The 13,429-nt window shown below is 36.9% G+C and overlaps 1 protein-coding gene across 1 annotated transcript in view; it reads left to right on the top strand.

Annotated features, from left to right (window-relative positions):
* The window catches only part of PKP2 (plakophilin 2), a 76,883-nt gene that overhangs the window by 52,230 nt on the left and 11,224 nt on the right, over positions 1 to 13,429 (top strand). Inside the window, exons 7-9 of the mRNA XM_079139347.1 lie at positions 10,217 to 10,334; positions 11,297 to 11,461; positions 12,406 to 12,579. Of these exons, the coding sequence (XP_078995473.1) occupies positions 10,217 to 10,334; positions 11,297 to 11,461; positions 12,406 to 12,579 (457 nt within the window). The remainder of the gene's footprint in view (positions 1 to 10,216; positions 10,335 to 11,296; positions 11,462 to 12,405; positions 12,580 to 13,429) is intronic.

The raw sequence follows: 13,429 nt of genomic DNA, 5'->3' as shown, positions 1-13,429 counted from the left end.
GAACCTCTCATCAAATAGTGCCCATTTCCATGACAGTGGAAGTATCTATTGAGTAATTGCTTTTTTATGTCCCTAGTTTACTCAAAAAAGATTTTAAGAAGACACCTTGGTTTCTTATAGCATGTGCAGCTTTTTTCAGTTTATCTCGGATGTTGACCACTTAATAAGAGTCTTAGTTACACAAATTTAGCAAATACGTTAATCGCTACAAATTTATTTGAGTATTCTCTCCCCCAGTGGGTTCAGAGCCAACTACGAACCTGATTGGCAACATGAGCAGTGTTTTTGGCGTTGTGTTTGACTCAAATTAACGTAGTAAATCCCTTCCATCTACTTTGGAGAAGTCACACTAGTGACTTGCCATTGAGATCATTTCTGGTCTGCATATAGCAGTGGAGCTGAGTGAATCTGCTCTGCAGGTAAGGTGTTTGCTTTGCTAATAAACTTGTAGCACCAGTGACTCCAGTACTGCCAGCTGGGAGCTGCTGCAGTGAGACAGCATTTGGCTAGAACATGCACAGCTGCTTCTTTGAAAAGACCAATACCACACTGTCAGGCACCACATATTGGTCAGGCATCAGATCATTTATCCACAGGATTAGTGTCTGCCTATAGTGGCATTTCTACGAACCTTGCCGTTTTCTTCAGGTCCTTTGGAATTACATACTTTTTCTGATTGAAATCACTCACTGAAAGGTGATACAGATTTTGTATTAGTGGTAACCATGTGCTCATACGGGTTTCAGTCTTTGTCTTAAATAATATCATACTAGCATAATGAATAGTAACATTCAAGTTGGGAGAAGAGAAAAAATTGGTATACTCTAGTGTGTTCTGCAGCCAGTGAGTGAGTGATTGTTGGCATCCCTTCTTAACTCCATGTTCAGTGACATCATGTTGGTAGCTTGAAACCGACCATGATGGGAGTATTTTTATTAAGAAATTGGCAAAGGCTACAAGTCAGCAAACTCCCCTTGCCTCCAGAATGCTGACTGTTAAACGTTTTCCAGTGCACCACTGGCATTGAATTTCCATTAATTGATTATTCTAACATCAAAATGTGAATAACCAGTATAGGCATATTTCTCTGTCCAACTCTTTTGTTTTCTTGCACGATATCATGAAACTTTAGTGTGTTGCTTATTGTGATTGGAGGAAAACCTACAAAAATATCCCATTCTTTTTTTTCCCAAAATAATCTAAATTTATTTGGAGTAATCAATATAACTTAGTTAAAATATTTGATAATTGATATTCTTCCAAATATCTCAAATTCCAAGATTTATGTGACAACTAGATAATTGTACATTACCAAAAAAGCCATAGTTTCTCTATGCGCACGTGCACACACACACACACACACACACACACAATCACAAGCTGCCTTTTTTCTGTTTAGTATGAATTCATACTACCAGTTCCTTGTGAGTTAATGTAACCTTTTGTTTCTTCCACCTCATTAATTAGAAAACCTATGGAGGTAGCATAAAACCAATGATTGTTATTAGGGATAAGTCTGAAATTTCTGCCAAAGATTTATCATTACTTCTCCATTCTTCCATATAATAATTATGGTTTCTTTCATCTCTTTTCTTTTCTTTCTTCTTTCCTTCTCCTCCCTCCATTCTTCTTTCTTCTTTTAAACGACACACAGACAGAAGCAATTTATAGGTAAGAAATAAGTGCCTTCAGGCAGGCACTTAAGTGGGTAGGCATATAAGACTGTGAGGCACGATGGCAGCTCTGTTGGGCTAGAGAGTGGAGAAAATGATTGCCCCAAGAGGAGGGAGAGTCATAGTTTTGGAAAACATTTCAGGCCAAACACAAACATGTCTAGGCAGCCTCTGTTAATATTCTCATTCTTCATTTGAAGACATTAAGTACCAGAGGCACTTCCACAATTATAAAACCAGTTGTCTGAAATTTGAGGGTGGCAACTAGTCCAGCCTTCTTGGTTGGCCTCTTACCACTAGTTGGCCTTTATTCTTGCTTTTCTCCAACCCTGTCATTATTCTTTGAGTAATTATTAAATGACTGCTCCATCTCAAGCATGTTTTTATCTCTGGATATTTCAAAGAGAAGTGGGATCTATCTTTGCCCAGGAGGAATCAGGGTTTAGTGGAGGAGACAGGCACCTGAGGAAATAATGACAGTTCCTTTGACAAGAAGTATAAAAGAGGTATGAATAGTCTGATATGGAAGCCTGGGATTACTTGACTAACAATGCATGGAGGATTGAAAAAATTTTCTGGAGAAAGTCACACTTAAGGAACTGTGAAAGGATGAGTAGGTTTTTCAATGTCCCTCTCAGTCCTTAGCTCAACATTCTATCAACTAACTAGTGTATTTCTATCATTTTTAAATAACCATATTAAAATATCAATTAATAAAGCCCTGAAAATTCATTTTGCCTTAGTACAGTTTATCAATCATTTACTTACAAGAAAGGCTTATAAAATTGTTGCCTTTATCTTATCAACACAATCTGGTTCCGCATGATGAAAGCCACCCCAGAATTTGTGATTTTGTTTAAGATGATAGGATAAAATGACAGCATACTACCATAGCATATTATAAAACATATACCTTTTCCTCAAATATATTTTATGCTTATGTATGCCAGTTGAAGAGGAAGAGTAATTGGTAATACATGGCTCCTCCAAATACTTAAACTTCACTTTCCTCCACATGTCATGGTGTGTGAATATGTTCTGATGAATGTACAGTATGCTTTTATTATTATAACATAAATGGACTAGAATTTATGGCTGTCTTAAAATAAACTTTCATCATCATTTTTACTATAAATCTAGCTGGGGTGGGAATTGGAAAGAAAGCAAACTACCTTTTTAAAGAAAAGCTGTATCAGTCTTCTTAATTAGCCAGTACTTAAATGGCAGTTTTATTTGGAATATCTAAACCAGTCACTCTCTGGAAAAGAATTTACTCTCTGTGTAAATTTTTAATAGATTCAGTTACACCTGCCTTCTTAAACATGTACACACACAAAATGTACTGAAATTTAATTTTTAAGCATATCTGAATAACAAACTTTGGAGCTTTATTGCATCTACATTTCCTTAATTATGCATTTTCTATTCCAGTTAACTTTACTCATCCATCCTTTTTTCTAAATATCCATGACTGAAAAGGACTTGTTTGGTCTAGCCCTGTGCATAATCCCAGATAATTAAAAAGATACTTGAGGCTGGGGTTATAGCTCAGTGGTAGAGTGCTTGGGTAGCATGTGTGAGGTACTGGGTTTGATTCTCAGCACCACATATAAATAAAGGTCCATTGACAACTAAAAAAGTTTTTTAAAAGATAATTACTTAGGGGTCTGTAATATCACTGCAGTCTGGATAAATTATAATATCATATACTTGAAATAAAATATATGAAAAGTATTTAAATGGTATCAAACTGCAGAGTAGCAAGGCTGATGTGTATTCACACCTGAGTTAATATATACATTTGGATGGTTTTTCTTACTAACATTAAAGTTAATATTTTTTCAGACATACTATAATTTTAAAATGTGAGCATTTGTTGTAAATTCACAGAAAACTTAATGATGTTAAAATTCTCAGGAATTAGGGACTAACCATTGTCAGTTCTTCAGGCCTGTTATATAAACTCCAGCAATATGAAATTCAAATTAAAGTTTTTAGAGAATGGCACGTTTGTTACCTCACTTAAGTGGGGGTTCCCCCTCCCAATTCTAAGATAATATGTATAATAAAACATTAGCAAATATAATTGAAAATAAAATGGGAGTCTAATTTCCTTGATTAATAACTCATTTGGTTTTCCATAAAAATATAGATTTTTAAAGCGAGAGAGAAGTTTTTTTTTTTTTAAATCATAATCTAAGTGTAATTACTTCTGGAAAATAACTTACTATGAATCTGTGAATGATAGATGTAACAGTGGAAACAAAATGGAAACTCAGTGGAAGTATCCAGACAGTTCAACCCAGAGAATGACTTACCTAGAAATAGACAATCGATTATCAACCTTAACCTTATTACTTAGTTAATTATCTAAACTCTTCAGACCTGATATGTAAACACCAGTAATACGAAGTCTGTTACTGGTGGAATTGGCAATATTTCTAATTATGTCACACTATCAGTCACAACTATGTCTTATTTTGGTTATTTCAGATATTCAAGCAACTATGTAGTTTAATGGATTAAATTACTTTGTAAATCTCTCTTTAAGTAAATTTAAAGGTATAAGCTGTATTTAAATGGGTAAATAAGATCTTGATTTTGAAAATGATTGTTTTACAAACTCAACTTCAAGGGGGTTATTAGGTCATTATTTTAAAATCTCTCGCAATTCTTAAGTTTTTAAAGCAAACAAACCAATCAGTCAAAACCAATATGGCCGAGCTTGGTGGCATACCACTGTAATCCCAATGGTTGTGGAAGCTGAGACTGGAGGATTGTGAGTACAAAGCCAGCTTCAGCAAATTAGTGAGGCCCTATCTCTAAATAAAAAATACAGAAAAGGACTGGGGATGTGGCTTCATTGTTAAGCACCCCTGGGTTCAATTCCTGGGTTTAATACCTGGTACAAAAAAAGAAAAAAGAATATGGCCACACTCACTTGGTCACCCCATCAAGTTTCCCCAAACCCTGTGATTTTAAGAGTCCATGTCCCAGCTGGGGTATGGTGATGTATGCCTGTAATCCCAGCTGCTCAAGAGGCTGAGGCAGGAGGATAACAAGTTCAAGGGCAGCCTGGGCAACTTAGACTATATCTCAGGAGGAAAAAAGGGGTCTAGAGATGTGGTTCAATGGAAGAGTACTCCACAAACATGCATGAGGCCCTAAGTTCCATCCCCAGTACCAAAAAAAAAAAAAAAAAAAAAAAAAAAAAAAAAAAAGTACATGTCTCTTTGGAATTGTCAAGTAGTGCATCTACAACCAACCAAGCCCTTTGAAAGGTTGCCTCTCTTGAGACTAAAATTTTCCATTGTCCTACTCACCTCCTTGCCAGATTGATTCACATCAAAAACTGTACTTCAAATTCACGTCATGTACAACCACAAGAATGGGAAGTTATACTCCACGTATCTATAATATGTCAAAATATATTCTACTATCATGTATATCTAAAAAGAACAAATAAAATTTTTTTAAAAATAAAACTGCCCTTCACAGAAATTATATACATCTCTTTGCTAGAGAAACTCTGTTCTTACCAGTCCATAAATACTGACTCCTACTTGGAGCCTGATTCTGAGATAATTATTAAAGAAAACACATGAATAGGAATAACAGAGAGGAAGAAGTAAAGGAAACAGAATAATGTTTATTTATTATATCAGAAGGATTATTTTTGCTGGTTTTTCTGCTTTGATTAGTTTGAGTTTCTCGGACAGAAAAGGAAATTCCCAAGAGTGTCTTTGTCAGAGAGTTTTAAAAACATTCTAATGTATAAAGAAAAATCCCTGTGTATAGCTTAAATTGAAGGCGGTATTCTATGAACTGTATATTACAACACCAGAAGTCTTTAAGAACATTTTTTTAACTATTATCATAGACTGAACTTCTTCATAAATAAATCAGGGGGTTTCTGGTGCTGCTGATTGAACTCAGGACTATGAGCATATTAAGTACACACTCTACCACTGAGCTCCACCCAGACCCTAAATTTTTTAATATATTATTTTTTAAATGAGTGGGTTGATATAAAACAACTAATGACTTTGTCACTGTCCTGCAGTTTAAAGTCAGTGCGTGTCTTGGAGATGCAAAATATCTGGACATCATATTATTCTACTCTAAGTCTTAAGCATATCATTAATCCTAGTCTGACACCCAGATATCTCCTATAGATGTCAGGAGTGCTTATTCAAGTTGCAGTGGCTCCTCTGTGTATTTTTTAAATTGCAGTTTGCTGTTTATAATCGATTTTAATGGAATTTGGCATTCTACCCCCAAACAATCTGTTCCAGCTAATCAAAAGGAAATGAATGTTGCCCACCAACCACATGATTTCTGGCTGAATTGATTACACAATTCCTTTGAAAGATCCAAAAATGCAGGAAAGCAAAGCTAAAGGATTTTGTTCCTCCACCCTCTTCTAATTTTTGATGTGTAGAAGATTCTGACATATCTTTATACGATTAATATTGATTTGAAAGTACCACATTGTAGATGCTGTGTAGCCTTGTTCTACTTCCCAGTGCTGCTTCTGTTTGCAGACTGAACAGTAAACTGGCTGATGTTTGCTGATACCTTCAGGAACTAATGTTGACTTCAGAGTAACAGACAAGCACTTCTCTTGGCATAGGGATTTAGTTCCTCTGCCAGTTCAAATGAGGCTCCCCTTTTGTTGAATGCAACCACAAGCTGCCTCTGCTGCTTTCTCTTGATTAGTAACAGACAAGGCCCAACTGTTTGACATGTATCAGTTGAGAGGTAAACAAAACCCAGACCTAAATCTCAAATAACAGGAGGAAGAAGGATACTTCCTTATCAGTCAGTGTCTTATCAAGTGACAACTCTGGTCTTGGAATGGACTCTGAGTCTTCCTACCTAAGCACTTAATGGACCGGGACCACTTGAGGCCTAACTGCACAATTTATGACATGTGGTGGTCACTATCTCAGTATGCTGAACTGGCACTATAACCACTACGTCTTGTATTTAATGTACAAATAAATGGTGGATCAGTTAGAAATCACACCACTGTCAAATAGAAATAGCCCTACTTAAAAGAGAAATTTCCGCCTCTTCAAATTATGTTTTGTTGGTGAAGTATCTTGAAAAGCTGTACACCAATCTCTTTCTGCCATTCCCATGTCCTGGTAACTTAACTATAGATCTATAATCTTTGACTCTAAATATTTTCTATTGGCTCATCATTTCCCCAGGTCACTTGGCTACATATTAGACACTGAGCTTGAACATTCTCTGTTATAACACACTTCTTTCCAGAGCTGGAAAACTAGGCATATGTGAGAGCATACGTGCACATAGTCATACAAACACCTAATGTGGAAAGACTAGTAGAAATGCTGTTAGAAGCAGTCAGTCCTGATTTTAAATGCCAGTCACAGGTCTGTGTTCTGAATGAGATTCTTGGGTACCCTAATTTTGAAGATTTTGGAAAATTATAGCTCATCATAAGTTGCCTACTATAAATGTCTAGTGCACACACTGAATGGCATCTAGTTTTACCATTTGACTTGGCCCATTCTTTAATTTACCTTAGGAACTTAAGGTTTCAGCACACTGTCATTAACCTTACCAGAGACATACTGTTCCTCCTTTGAACAATAGGTCCCTGATGTGTTGTTTTCTTTTCTGTTTTTCATTGTGACACTCAGGAATGTGCGAGATAAGTGGTCTTGAAGAGGGTCAAGAGTCACAGATTTGCTTTAGATAAGACACCTGAAGTCTGTGACCTCTCAGAGACATACAGAGGTTCAAATTCTGTCTTCCCCACCTCTACTACATATCACACTGCCAGAAAAATTCTCTCTGGTATCACTTACTGGCTGCAGGTCAAGCTGATGCCCCCTCTGGGCCCAGTGAGAGAAAGAACTCCAAAAGCCCTGCCTTCCTATGAAGAGTTCATCTCCTCCATCACTTCCCCCCTCTTCTTAGGCCCTGGCCCCTATCCTGCAGCCCCGAGGACAAAGACCTGTTTGTAAAAAATGAGTGTCCATAGTACATAGCTTTTGTTTCCTTAAAGGTCCCCACATGTTTCTCCGACTTAGGCTATATTATAACAGGAAAAATGAGCCTATAATTTAGCCACATTTAAACCATGGGCACTAAATTAAACATTTCCCATATGTTCTATTAGTAACTGATAATCATTATCAAGTAACTGTTGTGTTTGGAAGAGTAACTTAAACTCTTTGGAGCTCATTCTCTTCTTTTTCAATAAGATGAATGATTTGGTATATTTCATTTATAATTCTGAGTTCTTTTCCATATTAAGCCCACATTGAATTACATATAAGAAATAGTAATATTTTTCAGGATTCAGGGATCACATTTTAAAAGGATCAGTTCAACTAAGTGTAGCCATATTAATTCTCTGATTCCCATAGATTTAAGTATTAACTCTTGAAAAATACTTTCAGAAAGGTGTATCATTTTCTACAGTTATTGTTTTTCTCAGACTAGTACAGTAACAAATTACTTTCTGTCTAATGGCTTCTTTTGATGGGTTAAGAGGTATAAAATAATCTGTACTTATCGTTCATATTTGGTAGTTAAGTAAGGTGAGAACTATTTTTGATATGCAGGCGCAAACACTGAAGCAGTGGGGTTCCATGCACTTTCTGTCAGCAAAGGTATCAACTGCCAGAAACCCCTGATAAGTCCCATTTCAAGCAAGTAGAGTCTGGATAATACCAAACTACAAGACAACAGTTAGTACGTGTGAACTGGTAGTACTGCCAAATTGAATTACCATTGTGACCCAAAATAAACACCCTGAAATTAAACAAAGCTCAGTCACCCATCTGCAAGGTATGTAGTAGGCTTAGCTGATGAGCAAGACAGACCCTTTAATTTTTCAAAGCAATTTGAAACTACTGCCATTTCTTCAAGACAGAGGTTGAAAGGGCCAGAGAGAAACTTTCAGGATATGATAACATTTTCTTGTGGTTGGGGACATATGGTATTTGCTGAACAAATGACAGATGCAAATGAATGTTAGATGAGGTTTGCTCTTCTGGACCAACCTGAGCATAGAATAAATAAGGTCTTCCTATCCCAACTTTACCACTAATTTGCTTAAACTTCTTGGAGCACAGTTTCTTTGTGTGTAAAATTGGGAAGCAGAAAAGATGCTTTTTCAATTCCTGTCAAGTTTCTTCAGTTTCCATCATTCTAAAGGGCTCCAAGAGAATACATAAAGCATATTGGTTTAAATGATCATTTCTTGACCAAGAAAAAAACATAAAAATTGTTTTATTTTCAGTAAACGAATTCGTTCATTATCTTTTTTTTTTTTTTTTTTTTAATTGACAAGGTGTCAGACTTTTTCCAAGTACAGCAAAATTTAAGGGTTCCAGGGACATAGCTCAGTGGCAGAGCATTTGCTGAGCATGTGCAAGGATCTGGGCTTGGTCCCCAGTACCACACAAAATAAATAAATAAGGAAGTGAATCTTTAAAAAGAAAACTCAAATGAGAACCAGAATCACAGAAGGGATTTTGTTAAAATAGAAAATCTCATTGTATCAATTTATCAACTTTCAATTATTAGTATGTTCTAAGTTTTCAGTGTATTAGACTTTATCTCCTCAACTATTGAGTCATGAGATTGCCATTTTTATGGGTTGATAACAACAGTCAAGAATCATTAGTTTCATAGAAATCAACTTATAGAAGAGATCTCTCTGGGATTCCCATTTCCTTTAGCTCTTGAAATATGTTGGGCACATTTATTTCTTTAAAAGCAGTATTTGAGGGCAGAAAGGCCTTTGCAATCACATGGTCTACATCTGCAATGTAATCCCCAAATATATTACTTCGCTGTGTTTGATAAGCTTCATTTCTCTATAAGGAAGCAACCTCCACTTGTAGACTTGGTTACTGTTTATAGAAGGGTGTCATGCTTAGCAAAATTAGAAAGAGACTGAGTGCGAAGATATTTATAGGTCACGTTTTTGACTCGGGTCGTGCACACTGGAAACGGTTTTCTTTGACATGTCTCTGCCATTTTAGTTACAGGATCATCACACTTTAAAGCATTTGGTTTAATCTTTATCAAAATTGTTTATACTGAAACCTAAATTCCAAAATAATGTCTTTACAAATGAGGAAACTGAGGCCCAGAACAACTGTAAGTTATTTGGAGTTGAGATGTGGAGTACCTTGGGACTTGGATAGCCCATGTATTGCTGTCTCTAATGTGCCATTTGTTCTTTCAGTTACAAAGCACCTGCCTCATTTCTGCCTTCTCAAAATAGGGTGAAGATTGGGTAAATAATGCTTTGACCTTGGTACTTGAAGTATATAGAAAATGCATTGAGGTTACTGTGTGTTGTATGGATATGTTGAGAAATTGTGTTTGGATGTGACGACCATTAGGCAGTTGATGATTTATTGGTCTCAGACAACTGTCACATCTGTACAAATTTGGCATTTCCAAACACTAGAAGAAGCATCAAGTAAAGCTTCAGAATGAACACCTGTGGGATACATGGCCTACAGTTTCTTGCTTATTTGTCCTAATAGAAACATGAGTTCAGCAGGCCCTGATGGGAGGAAAGTGATGAGAAGGTGTGATGGACTCATCGACTCTCTGGTCCATTATGTCAGAGGAACCATTGCAGATTACCAGCCAGATGACAAGGTAATGTGAGAGTAAAGTAGCTCACATTTTGAATTTCCTATTGTGACTTACTATGTTGCTTCAGAATAGTCTTAGAATAGCTCCTTGAATTATTCACTGGTCATTTGCTGAGCCACAGATTTTGCATATGTGCTTAGAAATATTAAAATCTATCTAGTCTTATTATTTATTTTTCAGGTGCAAATTTCTAGTTATCTGTTTAACAGCTCAATGTGGATATTTAGTAGGTGCCCAAATACTAAATGTTCAGCATTAAACTTAAATTCATTTCTTCCCTTTGCCCCAAACTTTTTTCTCTGTACAATCCTTAATGATTATCACTGTTCACCAAAAAAAGTAATCTGAGTAATCTTTGCCTACCTACCTTGCTTCACATCCCATTCCACTGGGCAACATATCACATTCTACCTCTGAAGACTTAGTTCATCCACTCTTCTCTTGTGCTAGTATTGCTGTCAGGTGTGCATCTAGCTATTGCAATAGCCTCCTAATTGGTCCCTATAAACAATATCACTTCCTATTATCCAACTCAGCATAGCTACTGAATTATATATCTAAAATATAAAATTGTTCTGGACACACTCTAAAAAGTAAACTAGAGGGCTGGGGAAGTAGTTCAGTGGTAGAGCACCTACCTAGCATGCATGAGGACATGGTTTCCATCCCAGCACCTCTAGAAAACAAAGAAAAAGTAAACTAGAAACCTTCCCCATTTTTTAAGAAATCCAGCTTCCACTTCTCAGCATTGTACTCATGATCATTCATGATTTAACCTTAGCCTTTCCAGCCATAATCAGTCATTCCATTTACCCAGATGCCCCTCCCCCGGTCTTGCCCCCATCTGAGTGTACCCAGTTACAGCCAATAAGCCTTGTAAGAGCTGAAGCCTAGTAAGCCCTGGGAAATTGCACCCAAAGGATATCTATATACATGTGAACAATATTCATATCCTTTTTTCCCAGGCAACAGAGAATTGTGTATGCATTCTTCATAATCTCTCCTACCAGCTAGAGGCAGAGCTTCCAGAGAAGTATTCCCAGAGTATCTATATTCAAAACCGGAATATCCAGACTGACAACAACAAAAGTATTGGGTGTTTTGGCAGTCGAAGCAGGAAAGTAAAAGAGGTATATTGGGAGGTCCTAAAGAGAGAGAAGCAGGGAGACCAAAAATGAGAGAGAGAGTGTGTGTGTGTGTCTGAGTAATTAATACATGTTAAACACTATTTTATTTTAAGGTCTTTTAATCCTTAAATCAATCCTATGAGGCATGTGTTATTAATATCTTTGTTTTCCAGTAGAGGTACAGAAAAGTTCATTAATTTTCCCAGATTCATTCAGCAAATAAGTGGAGGGAAAAAAAATTGAATTTCCAGCAATCTGGCTCCAGAAGTACATTATTAGCCTTTAAACTATACTACTGTATACCATGTAGGTTAGGAAATAACCTTAGTGCAGTTCAGATGGAAGTATATGTTTTGATTAAACATTAAAAGTAGCCCTGATATTTGGCTTTGGGAATTCTGAAATCAAACTTCAGACACAATAAAATCAAACCTCATAGGAAAAAATAACATATGTATTTCCATACTGACATGAAAACTGAAAAAACGAGATCTGCCCTGCTCCACTTTGGTGTCTGTGAACTTGGAGAACAACTGGTAAATTTAGAATGCTGATGCTATCGTGGACACTACACGAGGTTCTGAGAGAACAATACTGTTTTTCTTATCTTTAGAGTGATTTTGACCAGTTTAACTTTTAACTTAAAAGTAGCCTGAACCATTCTAGAAGGACCTGTGCCTAGCCTAATTCTCTTAATGGTCTCTCACTGTGAAATAGGAGGTTGGGGAGTGTGGAGTGGTGTTAGGAAGAAATAGTTACTGTAAGCTAAGAGTTAAGTAATTAGAAATCATACATCTTTGCTTTCTAAATTTCTATTTCAGTGGCTTCTTATTATGCAAATTGTTAGTATTTCTACATAGTATTTCTGGTCTGTTGGCTTGGATGTAGAATTAGACATCCCTTTAAGTGCATTAATTCTGGATTCCCTTTTGTGTATGTGTGGTTAGCAATACCAGGATGTGCCAATGCCAGAGGAAAAGAGTAACCCCAAGGGCGTGGAGTGGCTGTGGCACTCCATTGTGATAAGGATGTATTTGTCCTTGATTGCCAAGAGCATCCGAAACTACACACAGGAAGCATCCTTAGGAGCTCTCCAGAATCTCACAGCAGGGAGTGGCCCAGTAAGTACCATGTCCATTTTCTTACTTTTTAAGATAATGACATTATAAACATACCTACATAAGGTTCAGAGATGAAAAAATGAGGTAAGAGCAGTTTCCTCACTTCAGTCAAGACAGTTCTGAGGAATTGCCTTCCGGACCTTCAACCTCAGCTTCTGTAACACTAGGTCAGACTGTAAGTACAAGACGTATAGATACTTGTATTGCTCAGTGCTTTTTCAGTTACAGGTCTCAGAATCCAGCCCTAAACAAGCTTCAGGGGGGGAAATGGAATTTATCTTGGAACTGAAAAAGATTCAAGATGGGTCTTCTTCTGTCTTGACTGGACTTTGGTACTCCAATGATGATTATGACTTTTTCCATCCCTGAGTTCTATTTCCCTCTATTGGTTTTGCTCTCAAAGGTCCTACCCATATAGCAACAAAGATAGCTAGGAATTATTTTAGGCTTACATTTTACCAGCCTGGTGTCTCCACAAGAAAAAACTATTTTTCCAATTGCTCTATTAAGAACTGAGAAAATGTGGTTCATTGGCCTGATGTGAGTCTCTTCAGCCAGGACCTGTGGGCGTGAGGCCATGAAGTTGGCGTGAGGCCAGGCCTGGGTAATGTGCCAGGGGCCTGAATTTGAACAGAAAAGGATCATGGCCACTTGTACAACATGAACTGAAATGGTAATGGAGTGGCTCTCTAATGGAAAACCAGAATGTCGTCATCAAATGAAGGAGGAATAAATGCTGGGAAGTCAAAAACAACGTATGCCTACTGTAGTACAGAATTAGAAAGGACATCTGTGGGGCTGAGGATGTAGCTCAGTGGTAGAGCACTTGCCTAGCGTGCACAAGGCCCTG

The sequence above is a fragment of the Sciurus vulgaris genome (assembly GCF_902686455.1).
Source record: "Sciurus vulgaris genome assembly, chromosome: 5".
Taxonomy (NCBI): domain Eukaryota; kingdom Metazoa; phylum Chordata; class Mammalia; order Rodentia; family Sciuridae; genus Sciurus; species Sciurus vulgaris.
Note: the sequence above shows the minus strand (reverse complement) of the source record. Positions and strands in the feature narration are given on the sequence as shown.